The sequence below is a fragment of the Sinocyclocheilus anshuiensis genome, unplaced genomic scaffold, assembly GCF_001515605.1.
Source record: "Sinocyclocheilus anshuiensis isolate Anshui unplaced genomic scaffold, SAMN03320099.WGS_v1.1 scaffold664, whole genome shotgun sequence".
NCBI classification, from domain to species: Eukaryota; Metazoa; Chordata; class Actinopteri; order Cypriniformes; family Cyprinidae; genus Sinocyclocheilus; species Sinocyclocheilus anshuiensis.
The window spans coordinates 349,237-367,635 of NW_015554122.1; the positions used below are offsets into that span (position 1 = coordinate 349,237).

An 18,399-nucleotide genomic window follows, 5' to 3' on the forward strand; every position below is an offset into this window, starting at 1 on the left:
CACACACACACACACACACACGCACACACACACACACACACAGAGAGAAAACAGAAAATAAATGAAGGAAAGCACTGAAATGCATTTCTCAGACCTGCATAGTAATGATCTGAGCGTTACTTTGTTACATCCTCAAAATCCCTTATGTACTTTTACCAATAAAAAAACTACATCTACTACATCTAATGTTTTATCATATTTTAACTACCCTTTAACATATTTTAGACAAATATGTCAGTCACTGACCCAGTGAGTGACAAACATACTGTGGAATATTTTGAAATATGGAACATTTCAGCGTGCCCCTAAGATCACAGGACCAAAGGCTGCGTCAGTCATTTCACACAGCTTTAACTCTAATGACCCCCTAAAGGAGCTCTAAAGGAATGTGTGTGTGTGTGTAACCGGGTGGCCTGGTGGACACTCACCACTAACACATGCTCCAGCAGGCCCAGGTATCCTGTGGCACACTCCGAGCCGAAGTGCAGTGCTCGAGCCTGAACGTCTCGCTTCACCTCCGGGTGGAACACCGCTTGCTGAACACCACAGCAGAAAAACGAGTTTCACTTTAGCGTAACAGAAACACACATACACTAGAAGTCAAAGTCTGAGCACTCATTCTACATTACTATTTTCCATGTTTTTAAATAACAGTAAAGTCACTAAACTCAAATGATATGGAAATTATTTTTATTTTTAGATTCCTTTCTAAATTCCAAACCTCCATCCACACTCTGTACTGGACATTCTTTCTACTAGTTTCTCTTTTTAGACTATTTGTTGAATTTAAGTTGCATGTAGCATAACATAAGCTTTGAAAATAAACATATTAAATCGTTTTACTTTAAAGGGGTTGATTTTGATTTTGTTTTGGGGGTGTACTAGAACAGGCTCTCATGCTCGGTGGTTCGAAAAACGCATTATTTTTCACATAATTTACATTACAATACTTTTCTCTCGTTTTTTTTTTGGCTAAATCACGTTTTAGATACAATGTCAACAAAATGCTTAAAAATAAGTACATTTACTATGTACAGATAAGTGCAACGGTAATATGTATTATGTTTAATGTTCTTTAATTCTAACATTATAACATGAACCGCAGCGAAACTGTTATACAGTTGAATTTATTCATACCATAGTCTCATAATTGAAGTGTAAATTCTGCAGATTACATCATTGTCCAGTATTGTACTGTCAGCAATTTATAAAAACGTTTTCATAACTGTAGCATACACATAATTATTCAGGTGTTATTCATTCTGTTTAATTATTCTGAAAGAGTTGCATTTTGTTTAATGAAGTTTAATTTGGAATAAATTAACTATAAATTGAAGTTTTACAAAATTGCATTTTAAAGGATTAACCCTTATGAAGTTGAGGTGACAGTGCATATGTGACCCTGGAGCACAAAAGCAGTATTAAGTCGCTGGGGTATATTTGTAGCAATAGCCAAAAGTGCATTGTATGGTTCAAAATTATAGATTTTATGAAGATATTAAGTAAAGATCATGTTCCATGAAGATATTTTGTAAATTTCCTACTGTAAATATATCTAAACTTAATTTTTGATTAGTAATATGCATTGCTAAGAACTTAATTTGGACAACTTTAAAGATGATTTTCTCAATATTTTGGTTTTTTTGCATCCTCAGATTCCAGATTCTCAAATAGTTGTATCTCGGCCAAATATTGTTCTATCCTAACAAACCATACATCAATGGAAAGCTGATTTAGTCTTTAGCTTTTTAGCTTTCAGATGATGCATAAATCTCAATTTCGAAAAAATGACCCTTATGACTGGTTTTGTGCTCCAGGGTCACATGTTACCGTGTATGAGAGTGGTCTGACCTTGCAGGAGTGCAGCATGTCAGCGATGGCTCGTCTGCTCAGGTTAGCAGTGCCGATCACGTCCTCCTGACGGCAGGAGTTCCCAGCAGCCACTGCTTTCGCCGTGGCCAGCGTGATGCCTTTGGTCATGCGGATGAACTCCTCTGGAGTGGCGGTCTTTGGAGGAGGATCTGGACTGCTGAACACCTGAACACCAGCAAAACATGTGATCAACACAAGGGTTTTTCACCTGCTCTTCTTCATCCAGCACAGTTCAGTGGGAGCGTGTCTCTTACAGCCAGCTCTTGTTTGATGTGCTCTATGGTGGTCTCTAGTGCTCGTGTGCCTTTAGTGGCCTCGTCCTCCACGGCCTTCACCGTCTTCAGTAGAGACGTCACATTCGTCACCATCACCTGATCCCACAGAAACATCACACATGAAAACTCTCGACACACTTATGCATTATGACTTTATGATGTTATGCCATTGAAGACTGTGCTTCAAGTTACTCAATCAAGCAAGAACTGTATAATGCCTTATAATAATATAATGTACAAATAAAGAAATGCTGATCATTTTACAAATCTAAACAGCTTTGCCTGAAGCCTGGCACAGAAAATGTCTGTCAAGTCTGATATTTCATTCGGGTATCAGCCAATTAATTTAAAAAATCCAAACAATGGCCAATACTGGTCATCTGTATGCTGTGATAATAAAATAATAATAATAACAACATTAATAATAGTAATAATAATTTTAGTTTAAATTTGAGTAATTCTGTTACATGATTTTGACATTTAAACTTATTTATTTCACTTGGATGCTAAGGCAACATTTCTAATTTTAAGTTTAAATTTTTAATTTAATATATATTTTTTTTATTTCAGCTTTATTTCAATTACTGAAAACATTGTTTAATTTTCAATTAGTTTTTTATAGTTTTAGCTTCAGTTTTAGTTAACAATAGCACCACTAATCTGAATGTAAATCATTAGCAGTTCTTCAAATGGACTGACTCCTGATTTCAGGTCAACTAATATTTTCTGGCAGCCCACAATAATCAGAACTGTCATTTTGACTGAGATTAGTTATTAAAGGCCTCAGGCGGAGACAGACTGAGGACTAACTGGAGTGTTTGTGTGTGTGGATGAATGAGATGGTCCTGTGCTTTTGTGTGTGTCTTTACCTTAGCAGAGTTCTTGAGCTGTAACATGGCGGGATCATCGTGAGGTTTGCCGGACGCAGCCTTCGTGGCGCTGATCAGGTCACCCAGAGCTTTAGCCACGTCCTTCACCGCATTGATCAGAACCACCTGAGATACGACCACAAACACATTATCTTAGACCGCAGCGTCATTATGGAACTTCTCAAACAACCTTTGCATCAGCATAATGACTTAACGTGCTCCCTAGGCCTGTCTCTTGCACACAATCTCACACTTGCAGGAGACAAAATATATGTAGCCATGAGTGAAATACGTATCAGTACAAGAACTGTAAATGAAGAAGTCTCACAGCAAATATAAGGTTATATAACACAACTGAAGGCTGTTATTTAAATATTAATGCTAGTTAATAAAATGACTAGAAAAACTGCAGCATGGACACAAAAACTTCACTAAAACCCACTCAAAACAGCTGCTGCATGTGCAAAGTGATAATAAAGATCTTACAAATACAGTAATTTATTTGTATTTCTTAATTAATTTAATTGGCTTGAAGATAAAGTTTTTATCATGTTCATGAACTTGCAAAGAGATCGAAATGTAATTAAACCTTGCCTTGATGGCCGAGTTTCCTTGAACAATACAGCTATAACAAGCTTTGAGAATATGCCATGAATTATTAAGTGTTGCCATAGGAACAGCAGAAACCCAAGAATTGTTGCCAAGCACTGGGGACACACACACATACACATTCACACACACACACACACACACACACACTCACACTCACACTCACGCATACATGCACACACGTACACGTACACGTACACGTACACACACACACACACTCACGCATGCACGCACACTCACACACATACACAGTCACACACACGTACACACACTCATACACACACACACACGCACGCACGCACACACACACACACGCACACACACAGACTCACACTCACGCATGCACACACGTACACGCACACACACGTACACTCATAGTCACACTCACTCACACTCACACACACGTACTCACTCACTCACACACTCACTCACTCACTCACACACACACACAGTCACACTCATACACACTCACTCATGTACTCACTCACTCACTCACTCACACACACACACTTACACATGCATGCCCACACACACGTACACACACTCACACACACAGTCACACTCATACACACTCACTCATGTACTCACTCACTCACTCACTCACACACACACACTTACACATGCATGCCCACACACACGTACACACACTCACACACACACACAGTCACACTCATACACACTCACTCATGTACTCACTCACTCACTCACGCACACACACGTACTCACACGTACTCACTCACACACGTTCTGACAGCAGGTCAACTGTGTTTCCTGTTTGAAAGCGGACAGGACAGGAAGCGGGTGTCAGTACCTGTGTCTCAGGGTCTTCAGCGCCCAGACTGGCCGCTCCCAGTTTGACCACATCAGCCAGTTTAGTGATGGTGTTAACAGACGACTGCGCAGCCTGAGCCAGTTTCTCTTGACTCGCTCCTGCTCCAGACACCAGCAGCTTCGTGTCCTCCACCAGAACTTTAGCCGTCTTTAGGATGTGGTCTCTGACAAACCACAGGAAACACAAAACTATTAACATCACAGTCCGCTAATGGTGAAACATATTAACACTAACGGATAAACACATACAGGGGGCGACAAAGATTATATAAAAGGAAAGACACTTTTCTGTTACTAAGATTTTTTGCAATGCTTTAGAAGTAAAGTGCATCATGTTATCAGATTACTTCTAATAATAAAGTAATGAGTGAGGATATTTTTTTACTTAAATTGACAATGTGATTAAACATGTTAGCAAAGGGCTAAAACATGCTAGACATTTTGCTAAAACTAATCTAGCAATGTCTAGAAAAGCAGTTTGATTGTTTCTTTGTGTTCTTTTGAGGTTTAATTGGGTCTGAAAAGGTTCACTTGGGACTGAACTGGTTTGATATGGTTTCTTGTGAGTCAGTGGGGTTTGAAGTGGTCTAATATCGTCTGATTGAAATTTGATTTGTTTTCCTGTCTTCATATGACTTTCTGTCAATCTGACAATAAAATCTTAAAACCTCGAGCTTTTAAAACGGTTTCATACTTTCAGGCCAGGCTTTTTCAAGCTAACTTCAAAGTTTGTCAACCGAGAGATTAGGAAGTGAATGATTCTGGTTCCTTAATGGTTTCATTAACAAAACATCCCTGGCATCTGCGCTGATTTGCAAATTGTTGCATTCAAGCATCCCTGTATCTTAAACAGTAGAGCTTGGAGCCTTCAAATCTGAGGTGGGAACAATAGTTGTGTTTCGTGACCCTTCAAAAACCTTATTTAAATGATCATTTAAATGTCCACTGGACAGTTTGGGCACTGGTGTAAGGAGTACCTGTGGTCAGCAAACGTCTCGGCGTTCTCTCGGTTGAGAGTGCCTGCGGTGGCAAACATGATGGTGGTGTCCAGATCAGCGATGATGCCAGAAACAGCACTGGCAGCAGTAATGCAGGCCTGAGTGCCACGATTGCCCGCCTGAAGAGCCGCCAACACGTGAGACACCTGAGAGAGAATACAGATATTAGGAGTCCCATCAAGACTGAAATGACACGCATAGGTCCAGTAAGAGAAGATCTACTGTGAACCTTCTCGGAGACTTTCCGAGCGCTGTCGATGAGCTCTTTCTTGGTGTAGGAGTCGTTTGGACTGCACTGCAGCGCTCCTGCTTTACTGACCAGACCAGTGCAGCTGTAGCCCAGCTCTGTCACCTGCTTCCTGATGTGAGAGCCGATCTGAAGAACAAAACACCTAACCGTTAACTAACACCTTAAATCCGGATCTAGTCGGGCTTTCAATCAAAGAATTAACTTAATGCAAAGTATCTAATTTTACACAAGTAATGTGACATATATCAGAGAGCAACAGAATATTCAACAAGAAATATAGTGTGGGATGTGATTCTATTTATCGGGAAATGATTGGATAATCAAAAGAGGTCTCTATTTGACAGCTGATTGGGGGGAGGAGTTAAAAAAATAAGAGGGTCTGGTCAGTTGAAAAGTAAAAGGTTATTACATTTTGAATTACAATACTGGTCAAAAGTTTGGGGTCATTGGAATTTTTTATTCAGCAAGGATTCAGTTAATGTGTGTATCATATTACAAAAGATTTCTATTTCAAATAAATGCTGTTCTTTTGAACATTCTATTCAAAGTATTCTAAAAAAAAAAATGTATCAGTTTCCATAAAAATATTAAGCAGCACAGCTGTTTTCAACATTGATAATAATCAGAAATGTTTCTTGAGCAGCAAATCAGCATATTAGACTGATTTCTGAAGAATCAATATTTCACAATATTGCTGCTTTTATAACTTTAAACTTAAAAAAAAAAAAATCTTACCAACCCCAAACTTTTGATTTGATAATGTTCCTTTACTATGAATACAAACATTTCTCAATAAGACCAGTAACATGCAGTAACAGTAAACGGAGTCGGTTTCATGTGAATTATAATATTATGTGGAAAAGCCATAAATCTACAGAAAAGAGAGCCGTATGTCACGATACCTCGTCATTCTCGGCAGTCATGGCTGCACATCTGGCCTCTGACGCCAGGTCACCGAACTCTGTGGTCAGCTGATTGGCCAAACCGCCCAGCTCATCAGGGTTGGTGTTGGATTTGGTAACCTGGCAACACAGCATTTCAAAAACACACCGTCAGTCTTTTCTCGTCTATAAATACTGCATAATTCTCCCTTCTGGGAGAGTTTTGAACCATAACATCAAAAAAATGAAAAACACATTTAAAATGCATACTGGGCTTAAAGCAAGCATTTAAGAGTGAAAATGACTGTGGAAAATAATCTAACTCATTTATTTATATAATACCATCAGAATAAAAATGAAATAGTGCTCTCTGGTACAGATGATATACTCTGCGATTGGCTGCTTGTTGTCCTCTTCCACTGACGTCAACAGACAAAGCATGCACAGGTTTACTGCTGTGCACGCAAAATGAAGGCATGACTATTAATTGTCTGCTCATCTTTTACACATGAGCCAAGCTGATTAGCACCTGCCTCTGTCCTTCAGCCAATAGATGAGCCAAACAAAATCAATAATTCACGAGAACATTACCAGCTTTAATTAACCGGCTTTTCATGAATATCATTAAAGTTTGATTGATATATTTTCATGCATATTCATATTTGAACACTCAAAAAATACTTGTTTGTTAAACACTGTATAATGTTTGATTGTTACAATATATTTAGTTCATCAGATGTTCTTAAGGTGATTAGTCAGGGATGCTTGTCAGGTTAACTAGAATACATTATTCTCACACTTTTTAGTAATGTCCTTTGTTACAAGTCGTGTGTATTTCTGAATTCTGTACTAAACCTTAATTCTGTTTTAAGTGCATGTTTGTGCATATGTATATTGCATTTTGCCCACCAGCCACAGTGGCTTTTTCCTAATTCTGCAGTCACTCATATTTCTGCAGCACTAGTTTTTACCATCTCCTGAACGGTGACAGCGATAGCTTTGGCCGTCTTCACCATCGTGGTCTGATAATCCACAAACGTTCCTTCAGGTTCGACTCCAGGCCCGTCTTCCATCTTATTGATGGCTTGAGAGATGGAGTTGACCATGCCGCCCACTGCTCCTGCAGCACTAGCCGCCTCTGACAGAGTCGCAGCCAGATCATCCACCGCCTCCTTCATCATCTGAACCGACTCCACCAGAGCCTCCTGCGTGTGAGCCGCCTGAGGACACACACACACACACAAACAGACACACAGACACACAGACACAGACACAGACACACACAGACACACGTGCACACACGCGCACACGCACGCACGCACACGCACGCACACGCACACAGACACACACAGACACACAGTACTGTGAGAATGAGCACTACAGCAGATGTCGAACAGATGTGATCAAAACTACCATCATGACCAGCTGCTGTGTTTGGCTGGTGGCGTCTTACCTTTTGGTTTCCTCCAGCCTCTTTGGCCGTGTAGAGCATCTGTAGGGCAGACTCAGCCAGAGTCTTGGTTTGATCCAGTACGCTCATCTGCTGCTGGCTGTTCAGGATCTTAGACGCTGTACCGATGGCAGCCATGATGAGCGGCTCAAAGTAACTGACCATCTGAGACACCTGTGAGATGACGGCGCACATTTAGCTCCCAATAAACACTGAGACCCGCTGAAACAGGTTTAGAAATGATTGAGACCTTGTGACCGAGCTGAGAGGCGTCGGAGCGGGCCGCGATGGCCACTGGTTCAATCAGGTTACTGATCTCATGCACAGACGCCGCCATCTGCTCGTGAAGAGCCTGCAACACAACACAATATTACAATACCGCTCTATTAGATTCAGAACAATGATAACCATCGTTAGCCGGCCCACATGAAATCTGCGCCCTCAGCTTTAAATATATTGCTGTAGTTCATCATGACCGCTGTAAAGCTTCACCTCATGGGAGATGTCGTCTCTAGGCATGAGCTGCTGGCTGATGGCTGCCAGAGACGCCTTGTCCACCTCACGGATGCAGTTATTAAGAGCCTCAATGGCGTCATCACACTCCCTCTGACCTGGAGCCTTCTCCCTGAAAACATTTATATGAGAGCATATGAATATGATACGTGGAAATTCACAACTGCATCACATCTCGCAACATTGATACTGGTATTGAACTGAACTGACTTGAGTTGAATAACAACACTGCTGACTCTGTCGAACTGCTTATAGCTGAACTTTCAATTTCAAATTGATCTGACACTATTGTCAAAATAACAACACTACTGTCTTTTAGAGCTGCTTTACAGCAGAATCTGAACTGCCTCCATCGTTGAGTTTCCATAATTGATTCTGCTATATCTCTGCATTGACACAATCTGTAGTGCATAAAGTGCTATAGAAATAAAGGTGACTTCACAACAGGGTCAGAAATGAACTTTTCCTGAGGCTTTTTTTCTACCTTATTAGACCTTAAAAAAAACAACACGTGTACATTTAATAAGTAAAACATTTAAATGTAATCAATTAATTCAATCAATCAGAATACTGTAGTCTGTTGTCAACAACATTTCATCAACATCAACAACAGGCACCTTTCATTGCCAAGGTGGAACAGAAGCTGCATCCCACATGACATACATGTATTTACACAACAACTGCCTAATGATATGAGATCAATGTAATTTTAAATAGCCTATATTTTAATAATGAGTATTAATACTGATTAATGCATTTGTGTGTTGAGAAAAGGCACGTCATATTCTTGTAGGCTACACAGACGAAACATGCTGAGAACCGTTTATTAATGAGTTCTTATGTATTCAAAAATCAAGACTTCACATTAGTTATATTAGTGGCCTGAGAAAAAAAATTCATTTGATTCAAACTGGGAATAAACTGTATGGAAGAATGCGAGCAAAGGATGTTCCCATCACTGAAGTGGTAATCGTTTAGTTCAATTGTTCAGGGGCATTTTTTCCTCTGTACCTTGAATTTGGTGGACTTTTTTTGTTCATTTTGGTGCCATTTATCCCATAACCACCTGCTAAGGGTTTCACAGACATAGCAGACTTTACCTATAGGCTTAAGTCTTGTTATTAGGTGACTGTTGAATAAGAGATATAAATCCTGTGAATACCTCATGTTGGTGATGAGTTTCTTGATGGAGTCGGACACTGTTCTGGAGTGTTCAGCAAGCACAGACCATTTGGGCAGGTCTTTGGGGTTGACGGCCAGTGAGCGGGCCGTCTGGATCAGGCCTGTAGAGCTCTCCAGCATGGTCTTAGCGGCCGCTACGATGGGCTCCATCGCTGCCAGACCCTGCGATCAGACACAACAGAACTCGCACCTTCCAGCATGGTCCAAACAGGGTTTTCTATTTCGGCCTGGAGTCTGGTTCCCACTCCTGAGCCCTGTATGACCCTGACAATTTTACACTATTCTATTCAATTTGTATAAAGTCAGAAATCATTATTTCTAGTAAATGCACTACTTCTAAAGTTTGAGAGCACAATTGATATTTTTCTCTTTCTCAGCTCTTTTATGAGATTTTGCTCTATACTGTATGAACCGCTTGTATATATTCGGCATGATTTTAAATATATAACAGAACGCAGAAAACTGTATGTGTTGTAGACTGTCTTTTGTTTTACAGCCTTTGCTATGACTTTTGATAAATTTAATGCATCCTATCTGAATAAAAGCAAAAAAAAATTATAATACCCATACTATTGAACGGTATTATATTCAGTGATATAATGTGGTACCTCTGGACTGATCTGTGCAGGTACGCTAGCAAACTCTGGGTTCGAAGCGAAGGCAGTCAGGTTATCCACAGCCTCGATGAGCGGCCCAGTGGCTTCCTTACACTTCAGTCTGTTCTCCTGGTTAAAGGGCCCATCAAGAGCCTGAGGTTACAGCACAAACACAGTTACATTCACCAATAATACCAAACGCAAATACATAAACGCTGCTGACCAGAAACAGACTGAGTCTTCAAACTCACTTTGATGGACTTGACGAGGTTGGCGGTGCTGTTCGCCACCTCTTTGGCACTCTGGACGAACTGTCTCTTAGCAACTGGGTTGGATGTTTTGGAGGAGGCGAGTCGGCAGGCGTTGCACAAGGCCGAAGTATGTTTGGCAACAATTGTGGCAGCAGAGAGGACCTTGAAAAAAGAAGGTGCATAAAACACATAATATGCATAAAAAGTTATTTTTCTCAGGTTATTTGTGATGACTTAAAAACTAGGTCAAAATGTTCCTTTAAAAATGCACTTCCTATTTTGAGTTGTGAGTTCAAAGGAAATATCCAGATATGAAATACAGTAGTTATTGAAAGCCAATCAGTCACTGGGAGGTCCGATTACACTGCCTGCTTGGCCATTTAACAGAAGCATCAACCTGGGCTCCAGACAAGCAAATCAATTAAGGAGCCACTGGCTTCTATAAGAAACAAAATTAGGCACCAAATTATTATTTTTTTTTCAGTGCCACAGAATATGTGTGTGGCAGAATAAATGTGTTTAAATAAATTAAAATATGAATTTATTTGAACACTTTAACATTTCAATAATACTGTCATGTGTTTATGTCTCATCTTTTCACGTCTTTATCAGCATTTTAATCCATCTTGTAGATGTCCTGGGAACTAAGGTTCACTTAACGTGGGAACAAAACTTCTTTTCCAACTTCAGAACTATATTCAGTCACAAATAATTGATTATTGCACAGAATCTGTGCCAATATCACGGATTATTTCAGCATCACTTGGACATTGAATGTAGTTTGGGCTCCTCCTCAAAGCATCTTATAAATGCTGTCATATGTCTTGCACACATCCAGTCTGCTCTTCTTCATTAGTAACATGCAATTTTATACAAGGTGCTGAATTTAATTTTTAGCATGTAGACAACAGTTTAAGTAAAAAATATGATAATGCAATATAGTGCATATATTAAACAAAATGCTCCTCTTCATAGTTATTTTTTTTTAGCTGACTGATGAGCTTATGGACGCTGAATGGTTATTCTGAGGTAAATGTATTTTTGTGTGGCGTTGTTTACAAGCTTTACATGTTTTCCGCAGTTTGAGACACTGAATGAGCGATTACATGAGCCATTTCAATAAGATGTACTGTATCTTATAATATACCTTTTGATGTCCATTCATGTTTATTTCGTATTATAGTAGTAAAGAGAAAGATATGATGGGTTCACGTGCCGCTTGAACTGAGGCACTAAAGCGATCGCTCTGCCACATTAAAGAGTGTCAAAACAGCATTTATTGTTTGAATTTAGTTATGAATTTGGCAGAATTTTAAAGCTGATACTTTGTTTATTAAAAGGTAACAGAGCACAACGCTTATTGAGATTACTGGATGGCAAGTGCGCTACAAATAATATGAAGCTCACGCATTAACAGAACACAACATATAGACTAAAGACGAAGCCATATCAGTATCGATTATAAACGAGAATTGTTAACAATATTGTTAATATCCACACAGCTGACAGCTTTACCTGTTGTAGTTTGTTCAAGTTGTGCACGAAATAGACACTGCTTTTCTGCACTTTTACTTCGCACGTCTCCGTCATTTTCGATCTCTCTCATGCTGCTTTTAGCAGGAGTGCCCTCAGCGCTGCTCTTCTGCAGAGGTGAGCACTGTTTTTCCTCTAAAACTTTGATGCGCATCATCTGAGCTTATTACGTCAACATAACAGAAGATGTGATCGCAAAACAATCAGGAAAAAAGGCATTACATGCAAATATCAGTCGCAAATGAATATTTTTGGTCGCAAGTGTGACCGTTTTAGGCGCAGTCTGGAGCCCTGATTAAGATGCGTCACGTTATCGCATTATTATTTTTGCCAAATTTCAGGCAAAAAAGGACCATTGTCTATTGGACCAAAAGTCACTTTCAAACCAAGCAGATTTCTACTGGTCAGCACAGTGAATCCATGTAAACAACTTGAACATTGTTCACCCTCACACAAAATTCACAATTGTGAAGATACTTTTTGCCAGATTTTGCCAGATCACCAAACAACTGTAAATGCAAACACACCTTTAGTTCTTCCTTGTGTTACAAATCTCCAAATCAATAAATAATATATTGTTTACATATTGTGTAAAAAGTTGCATCAGCTATTGAAAAATCACTATCAGTTATCTACTAATAATAATGCGCTATCAATGCCTATTTTTCTAAACCCTTTCTAAAGTAAACCAGACCTTAGGTCTGTGTTTGTCCATTCCAGACTGCTTGCTTGTATCTAGGAAGGAGCAGAGTCACGCTGTTACCTGGGACTGGGTGCAGGCCGGGTCCACTAGGTTCTGACAGGCCATCTGGATCGACTGTTTGGCTCTGGCGAACTGTGAGGGGTCCACAAGACCCTTCTGCCCAGTGTGACTGTTCGGGTCAGACACACCCACCAGATACGCCCCCTGTGAGAGACACATCAACAGAACACCCGTCACACAAAACAATTCAAACATTCTCACCATGATTATTACTGTGAAGCTGCTTTGAAACAATCTGTATTGTATGAAGGTGTCTTGACAATAAAAGGAACAGTTCTCAGCTGACGTACACATCAACAAAACCTCCATAAACAATATGGTATACCCCACAAAAAATAAGTATTTTGCCGAAAATTCTATTAACAAAAATGAAAAAATTCTGTTTACAGCTTTAAGAGAGACCAGCAAGGCAAATGTGTTTGTTCATTTAATGCGCTCCTGTAACTCCAGATGTTTGATGCATCATAGCCCTGGTACAGGCCCTAATTTAATAGAGAGGAGTTTCTCACACGTGCACACAAAAACACACACACACAGACACAGACACAGACACAGACACACAGACACACAGACACACACACACACACACACACACACACACACACACAGTGTTTTTACCTGAGCGGCTGCCTCAGTGAGACCACACAGCGCTTTAGATGCTGAACTGACTGAGTCTCCAAATTCTGGCAAGTTACTGTTCTTGGCATTATGGGAAATGCCAGCCATGGCCTCACCCAAAACCTGCACACGACAACAACATAAACACACAGCTTTAGCTCAACACTGCGACTGGGTGACATAGCTCTTCATAGTGAAGCTGATCTGTGTTGCACCTTTGAGTTCTCCATCACACTGTCAATACAGTCGAAGTAGCCCATATCACTGACCGCTTCAGTGGGATTCTCCAGCATTCCTCCGACCGTCTGCGGGCACACTCACAGTTACAGTAGCACACACAAAACACAGGCAGCACACGGATATTGCTCTGAGGTTTTTATGTTCAGGTTTTAGGCTTTAGTTCTGCCTTAAATAAATTCTAGAGAGAGCAAATGCTACTTTGTTATTAACATTCAGTGCGGTTTAAATAAATGTCTACACTAGAACAACGCTTTTATCTAAAATACAAAGTACGAATGGATTCTGTATGTTTTAGCTGAGAAGAAAATTGAAAACAATGCTGCCTTGAAAATGTGTTCTGTTGCTTTGCTGACATTTCCAATATCATCCAAAAACAGCACAACAAGTTACTGCAGCTCAATATCAAACACGACTTTAAGTCATGCAGCATATACGCATACGGAAGAACATGTCTATACAAAAACGACATATTTTTGAAGTATTTTATTACAGTATTCTACAGAAGGGACAAACTCATGGCACAAAAGGTGTGTCATCTCTCCTCATAAAACCCTGATAAAACCCAGTGCCGAATATGAGAGAATCAAACGCTGCATATGAGAGCGAGTCACTCACACAAACTGATGAACACAGAAAAGATGAGAAGTAAAAGAGAGAGAAGAAGCACCTCAAGCTTACGGAGAGCGTTGTCACACTCCTTCTGTCCCGGAGCCTGCTGGGTACACATGCTGATCAGCTGATTAATGCTGTCTGTCACCGCGCTATCGAGAGAGAGAGAGACATTAGTTTGCTAGGAAGGGAAGGAATAGTGCGAGAGATCTGTGAGGAACAGTCCACCCACGTGTGCTACCACACACTGACTCCCTCTCTCTCTGATGCTCTGTGAGTTTTTGGATTGCGAGCGCTGTAAAGCCATTAGCTGCTGTTGTTTCATCCCGTCTTCCTCTTTCACTCACACACACATCAGAGAGCAGCAGCGATACAAACAGGTTTGCTTTATAGATGCCTATTACATAACTGTGCTCATTCCAACCCAAATGTGTATAAAAGCGAGCATGCCACTTATGTAATGTATGTCAATAGAGGAGCTGTGTGTGTGCTCGAGTGCACAGTTTCTTTCTTACTATCACAGGCACTGTTAGGCTACATGCCATCACACAGCACAGCATCTGACTCGATTCTCTAAAGAAAGAGTGCAGGGCTCTGCTCCAAATCACAGCGAGCTGCATTTTAGATGCACTCCTGAAACGAAGATGGTTTCAAATAGTAGCTAGGATAACCTTCTTTTGGCCAAATTGTAAAGATGCACTCACATTTACGTTGCTCTGTGAAATTCTGTGTGTGAAATCCAGTGATTCCTACTGGTCTGTAGGTCTGTGTGAGCTGTGCTTCATACATCTCTATGCTACAGACAAATTTTGCTGCAGTTTTGCTAATGTGATCGCACCATTACCCAGCATCACATTTCCCAATCCCAGAATGCTTTGCTACAAGCTAAGGGTGTTGCAATAATAACCATGAAATTTCAAAAATGAAATATTGATATAATGTGAATACTGCACATATGTGCCCCTGGACCACAAAACCAGTCATAAGGGTAAATTTTTCGAAATTGAGATTTATACATCATCTCAAAGTTGAATAAATGAGCTTTCCATTGATGTATGGTTTGTTAGGATAGGACAATATTTGGTCGAGATACAACTATTTGAAAATCTGGAATCTGAGGGTGCAAAAAAATTCAAATATTGAGAAAATCATCTTTAAAGTTGTCCAAATGAAGTTCTTAGCAATGCATATTACTAATCAAAAATTAAGTTTTAATATATTTACAGTAGGAAATTTACAAAATATCTTCATGGAACATGATCTTTACTTAATATCCTAATGATTTTTGGCATAAAAGACCCATACAATGTATTTTTGGCTACTGCTACAAATATACCCCAGCGACTTAAGACTGCTTTTGTGCTCCAGGGTCACAATATGACAATATTGTAAATAATCTAGCACCAATATAACTAGGTGACAATCCATCATAGCAGGTGGCACTATTACACCTTAACACTGTTTGCCAAAAAATGAAAGACGACGATGCCATGGCTGTGTCTAAAATCACATACTTCTTCTATTGAATAAGTACTTAGCAAATGTTAAAAAAGTAAGTTTTATGTAGTATGAATATAATCCGGACAAACCACATTCATCATGTAGTCATTGTCATGTGACCTACCAGCATCAGTTGCACTACTTCACTGCCATTAGTAAAGTGTCCATCAGATTCCCTTCATGAACGGGTTGCTCACGTTTGTACAAAATGCCGTTCCTATTTGCACAATGCTGTTCAAGGGTGCAAAAACTCTTTGAAATCCACCCTTCTTCTACTTTCATGTTTTAAATGGAATATTATTGAAGTCATCCAAAACTTCCAGTCACTATTTCTGTGCTTAATTTCATATTTTTGAATCTATACGGATTCTTGATGACAAAATATGAATTGAAAAGCAGAAGACGGCTGATTCTAACCGAGCGGCAGCAGCGAGCTGGTTTTTGAGGTTGGGTGAGTTGGGGTCTGTGGACAGAGCTTTAGCAGCCAGCAGGAGTTTGCTGGAGGACATGGAGATGGTCTTCAGGTTGGTGACCACTTGAGTCTGGTCCTCTTTCGACTACAGGAAGAGACGAGAGGAGAAGACAACACTCATCTATCAATCAAGTGTCAGATGACTCTCTCAGGGTCTTGTCTTAATGAAAAACTAGCACATCTTTAATATTTCCACTTAATACATAGCACTTGTATCAGTAACCTATAATATCATACATCAAATGATTCTATAGCTAGAGTAATCCAGCAGTAGGTTATGAGTGTAAGTGCTATAGTCTTGATAAAATGAATTTGACTGTCCATACCTGCGACTGTCCAGCCATGTCCACTCCAGCCTGCAGGAAGTGATTGAAGTCTTGTCCGAACTTCCCAGAGGCTTTGGACAGGTCCTGGGTGGTGCCACGTGACGCCTGCACCAGCTCATTGGCTGACTGGTTCAGTCCGGCCGCCGCCTCGTTCAGATTCGCCTGAGCCTTCTGAAAACTCTTCCCACTCACTGGGAACTGAAGATCAGAGCGACTATTAATAATAGGAACAGTGACTGTAATATGGCTCAATGTAATATTTAACAGGGACAGGAAACACAAAGTAAACACTAAAAGTGAAACCAGATTACAAAGAGAAAAGCCTGGCTAGAAATTGACATATTAAAAAAGTTTTGCAAGTTTTAAGGCCATGCAGTCGAATGGATAGATTGATGGCTGGATGGAAGGATGGATATTTGGTTAATGATGAATAATTTTAACGACAGATAGATAAATAGAACAAAAGAACGCTAAATCAAGTTGCATCACATCTCAATAATTTAAGATTTTTAGTAAGTTAATTTTTGCAATTAATCACACTAAATGAACACATTAAATTGACAATCCTAATTAAAACACCTTTGGACTGTTTGTGAGTTTTTAGTTTCTCTTGGTTGACAGTCATAAGATTTTCAACGTGATTTTTGTGCCAATTCCTCTTTGGCAATCTGAACAGAGATTAAATTTCCACGTGACTTTGTTTGGTGTTTATCAAAGCACAGTTGGTAATTTTACTGGAAAGTGGGCAAAAAAAAAAAAAAATCCTGACATTTCCAATTTGGAGAGCTGAAATGACCTCGTGTAGCAGGTTCACATCACAACTGGATTCATTTCCTGTTTTCGTCAGTTCCTCGCTGACACCAAGCTCATGTTCTGCTGCATGACTTACGTTTTCCTTCTCATATTTCACAAACGTAATTTCAATTCAGCCCTTTCTAGCTCTAGTTAGGGTTGAGTATGATGATGAGCAGACTATGATATTGAAACGGTTTAGTTAGAAATGTTAAAGCCTGTTCACACCAACACCAATATTTGGAATAAAAATGCAAATCCATTGTCTGACAGTAGGTGGCACTTATGGAACAACAGAAATGCAGCGGCACACAAGCGCAGAGCTGTGCAGCTTTATGTTTCTGACACCATCAAAGGAAGTCAAACAGTATTTACGGGTTTTTAAGCAGCTGTTTAGATTTTTGTATTTGCTACTGTGTTGATCAAACATGGTTCTGGATTCTTCTTCTGCTTTTTACTTTTGCTTTGCAAAACAGTCTGTTTGTGAGTACTACCAAGCGACTACTGGCGTGTCCCTATAAGCCTGAGTCTCACTGGTTGGCTACTACGCATCTCCATAAAAACTGACAGTACACTGACAGTATGCAAATGTTTTTCTGGTCTGAACAGACACATTTATAGTACATACCTGTTTGTCGCATCATATTTTGGTAAGAAACATGTGTCTTAATGTGAACAGGCTTTTAGAGCTGGACAGTTTTTGTGTGGCCAAGTGTGTTTGATGAGCTGACTTTAATTACATTATATAAGGCACTTCAGATGTAAGTCACAGGACCATCCAGATGACAACAATATTGCAAATTTCATTCTGGAAAATACTTTGTGAAATGTCTCGAAAATGACATTGTGAGTGTCTTTATGGCTGGGGGGGCTCACTTTATCAGACAGGAGTTTCTTGCTGGCTTCTCCTACAGTTCTGATGGCATTATACACATCTCTCTGCCCCGGCAGACAGTTTACAGAGCGGTT

The 18,399-nt window shown here is 39.9% G+C and overlaps 1 protein-coding gene across 1 annotated transcript in view; it reads right to left on the bottom strand.

Moving 5' to 3' along the window:
* Positions 1-18,399, bottom strand: part of tln1 (talin 1) — a 95,157-nt gene that overhangs the window by 11,132 nt on the left and 65,626 nt on the right. The window contains 22 exon segments of the mRNA XM_016462513.1: positions 429-536; positions 1,852-2,037; positions 2,127-2,243; positions 3,017-3,142; positions 4,437-4,620; positions 5,434-5,600; positions 5,684-5,830; positions 6,607-6,726; positions 7,557-7,805; positions 8,039-8,209; positions 8,286-8,387; positions 8,528-8,660; positions 9,711-9,892; positions 10,339-10,479; positions 10,578-10,739; positions 12,874-13,017; positions 13,492-13,614; positions 13,707-13,796; positions 14,399-14,492; positions 16,258-16,397; positions 16,639-16,836; positions 18,307-18,399. The exon segment at positions 18,307-18,399 is cut by the window's right edge and continues 3 nt beyond it. Coding sequence (XP_016317999.1) covers positions 429-536; positions 1,852-2,037; positions 2,127-2,243; positions 3,017-3,142; positions 4,437-4,620; positions 5,434-5,600; positions 5,684-5,830; positions 6,607-6,726; positions 7,557-7,805; positions 8,039-8,209; positions 8,286-8,387; positions 8,528-8,660; positions 9,711-9,892; positions 10,339-10,479; positions 10,578-10,739; positions 12,874-13,017; positions 13,492-13,614; positions 13,707-13,796; positions 14,399-14,492; positions 16,258-16,397; positions 16,639-16,836; positions 18,307-18,399 — 3,177 coding nt within the window.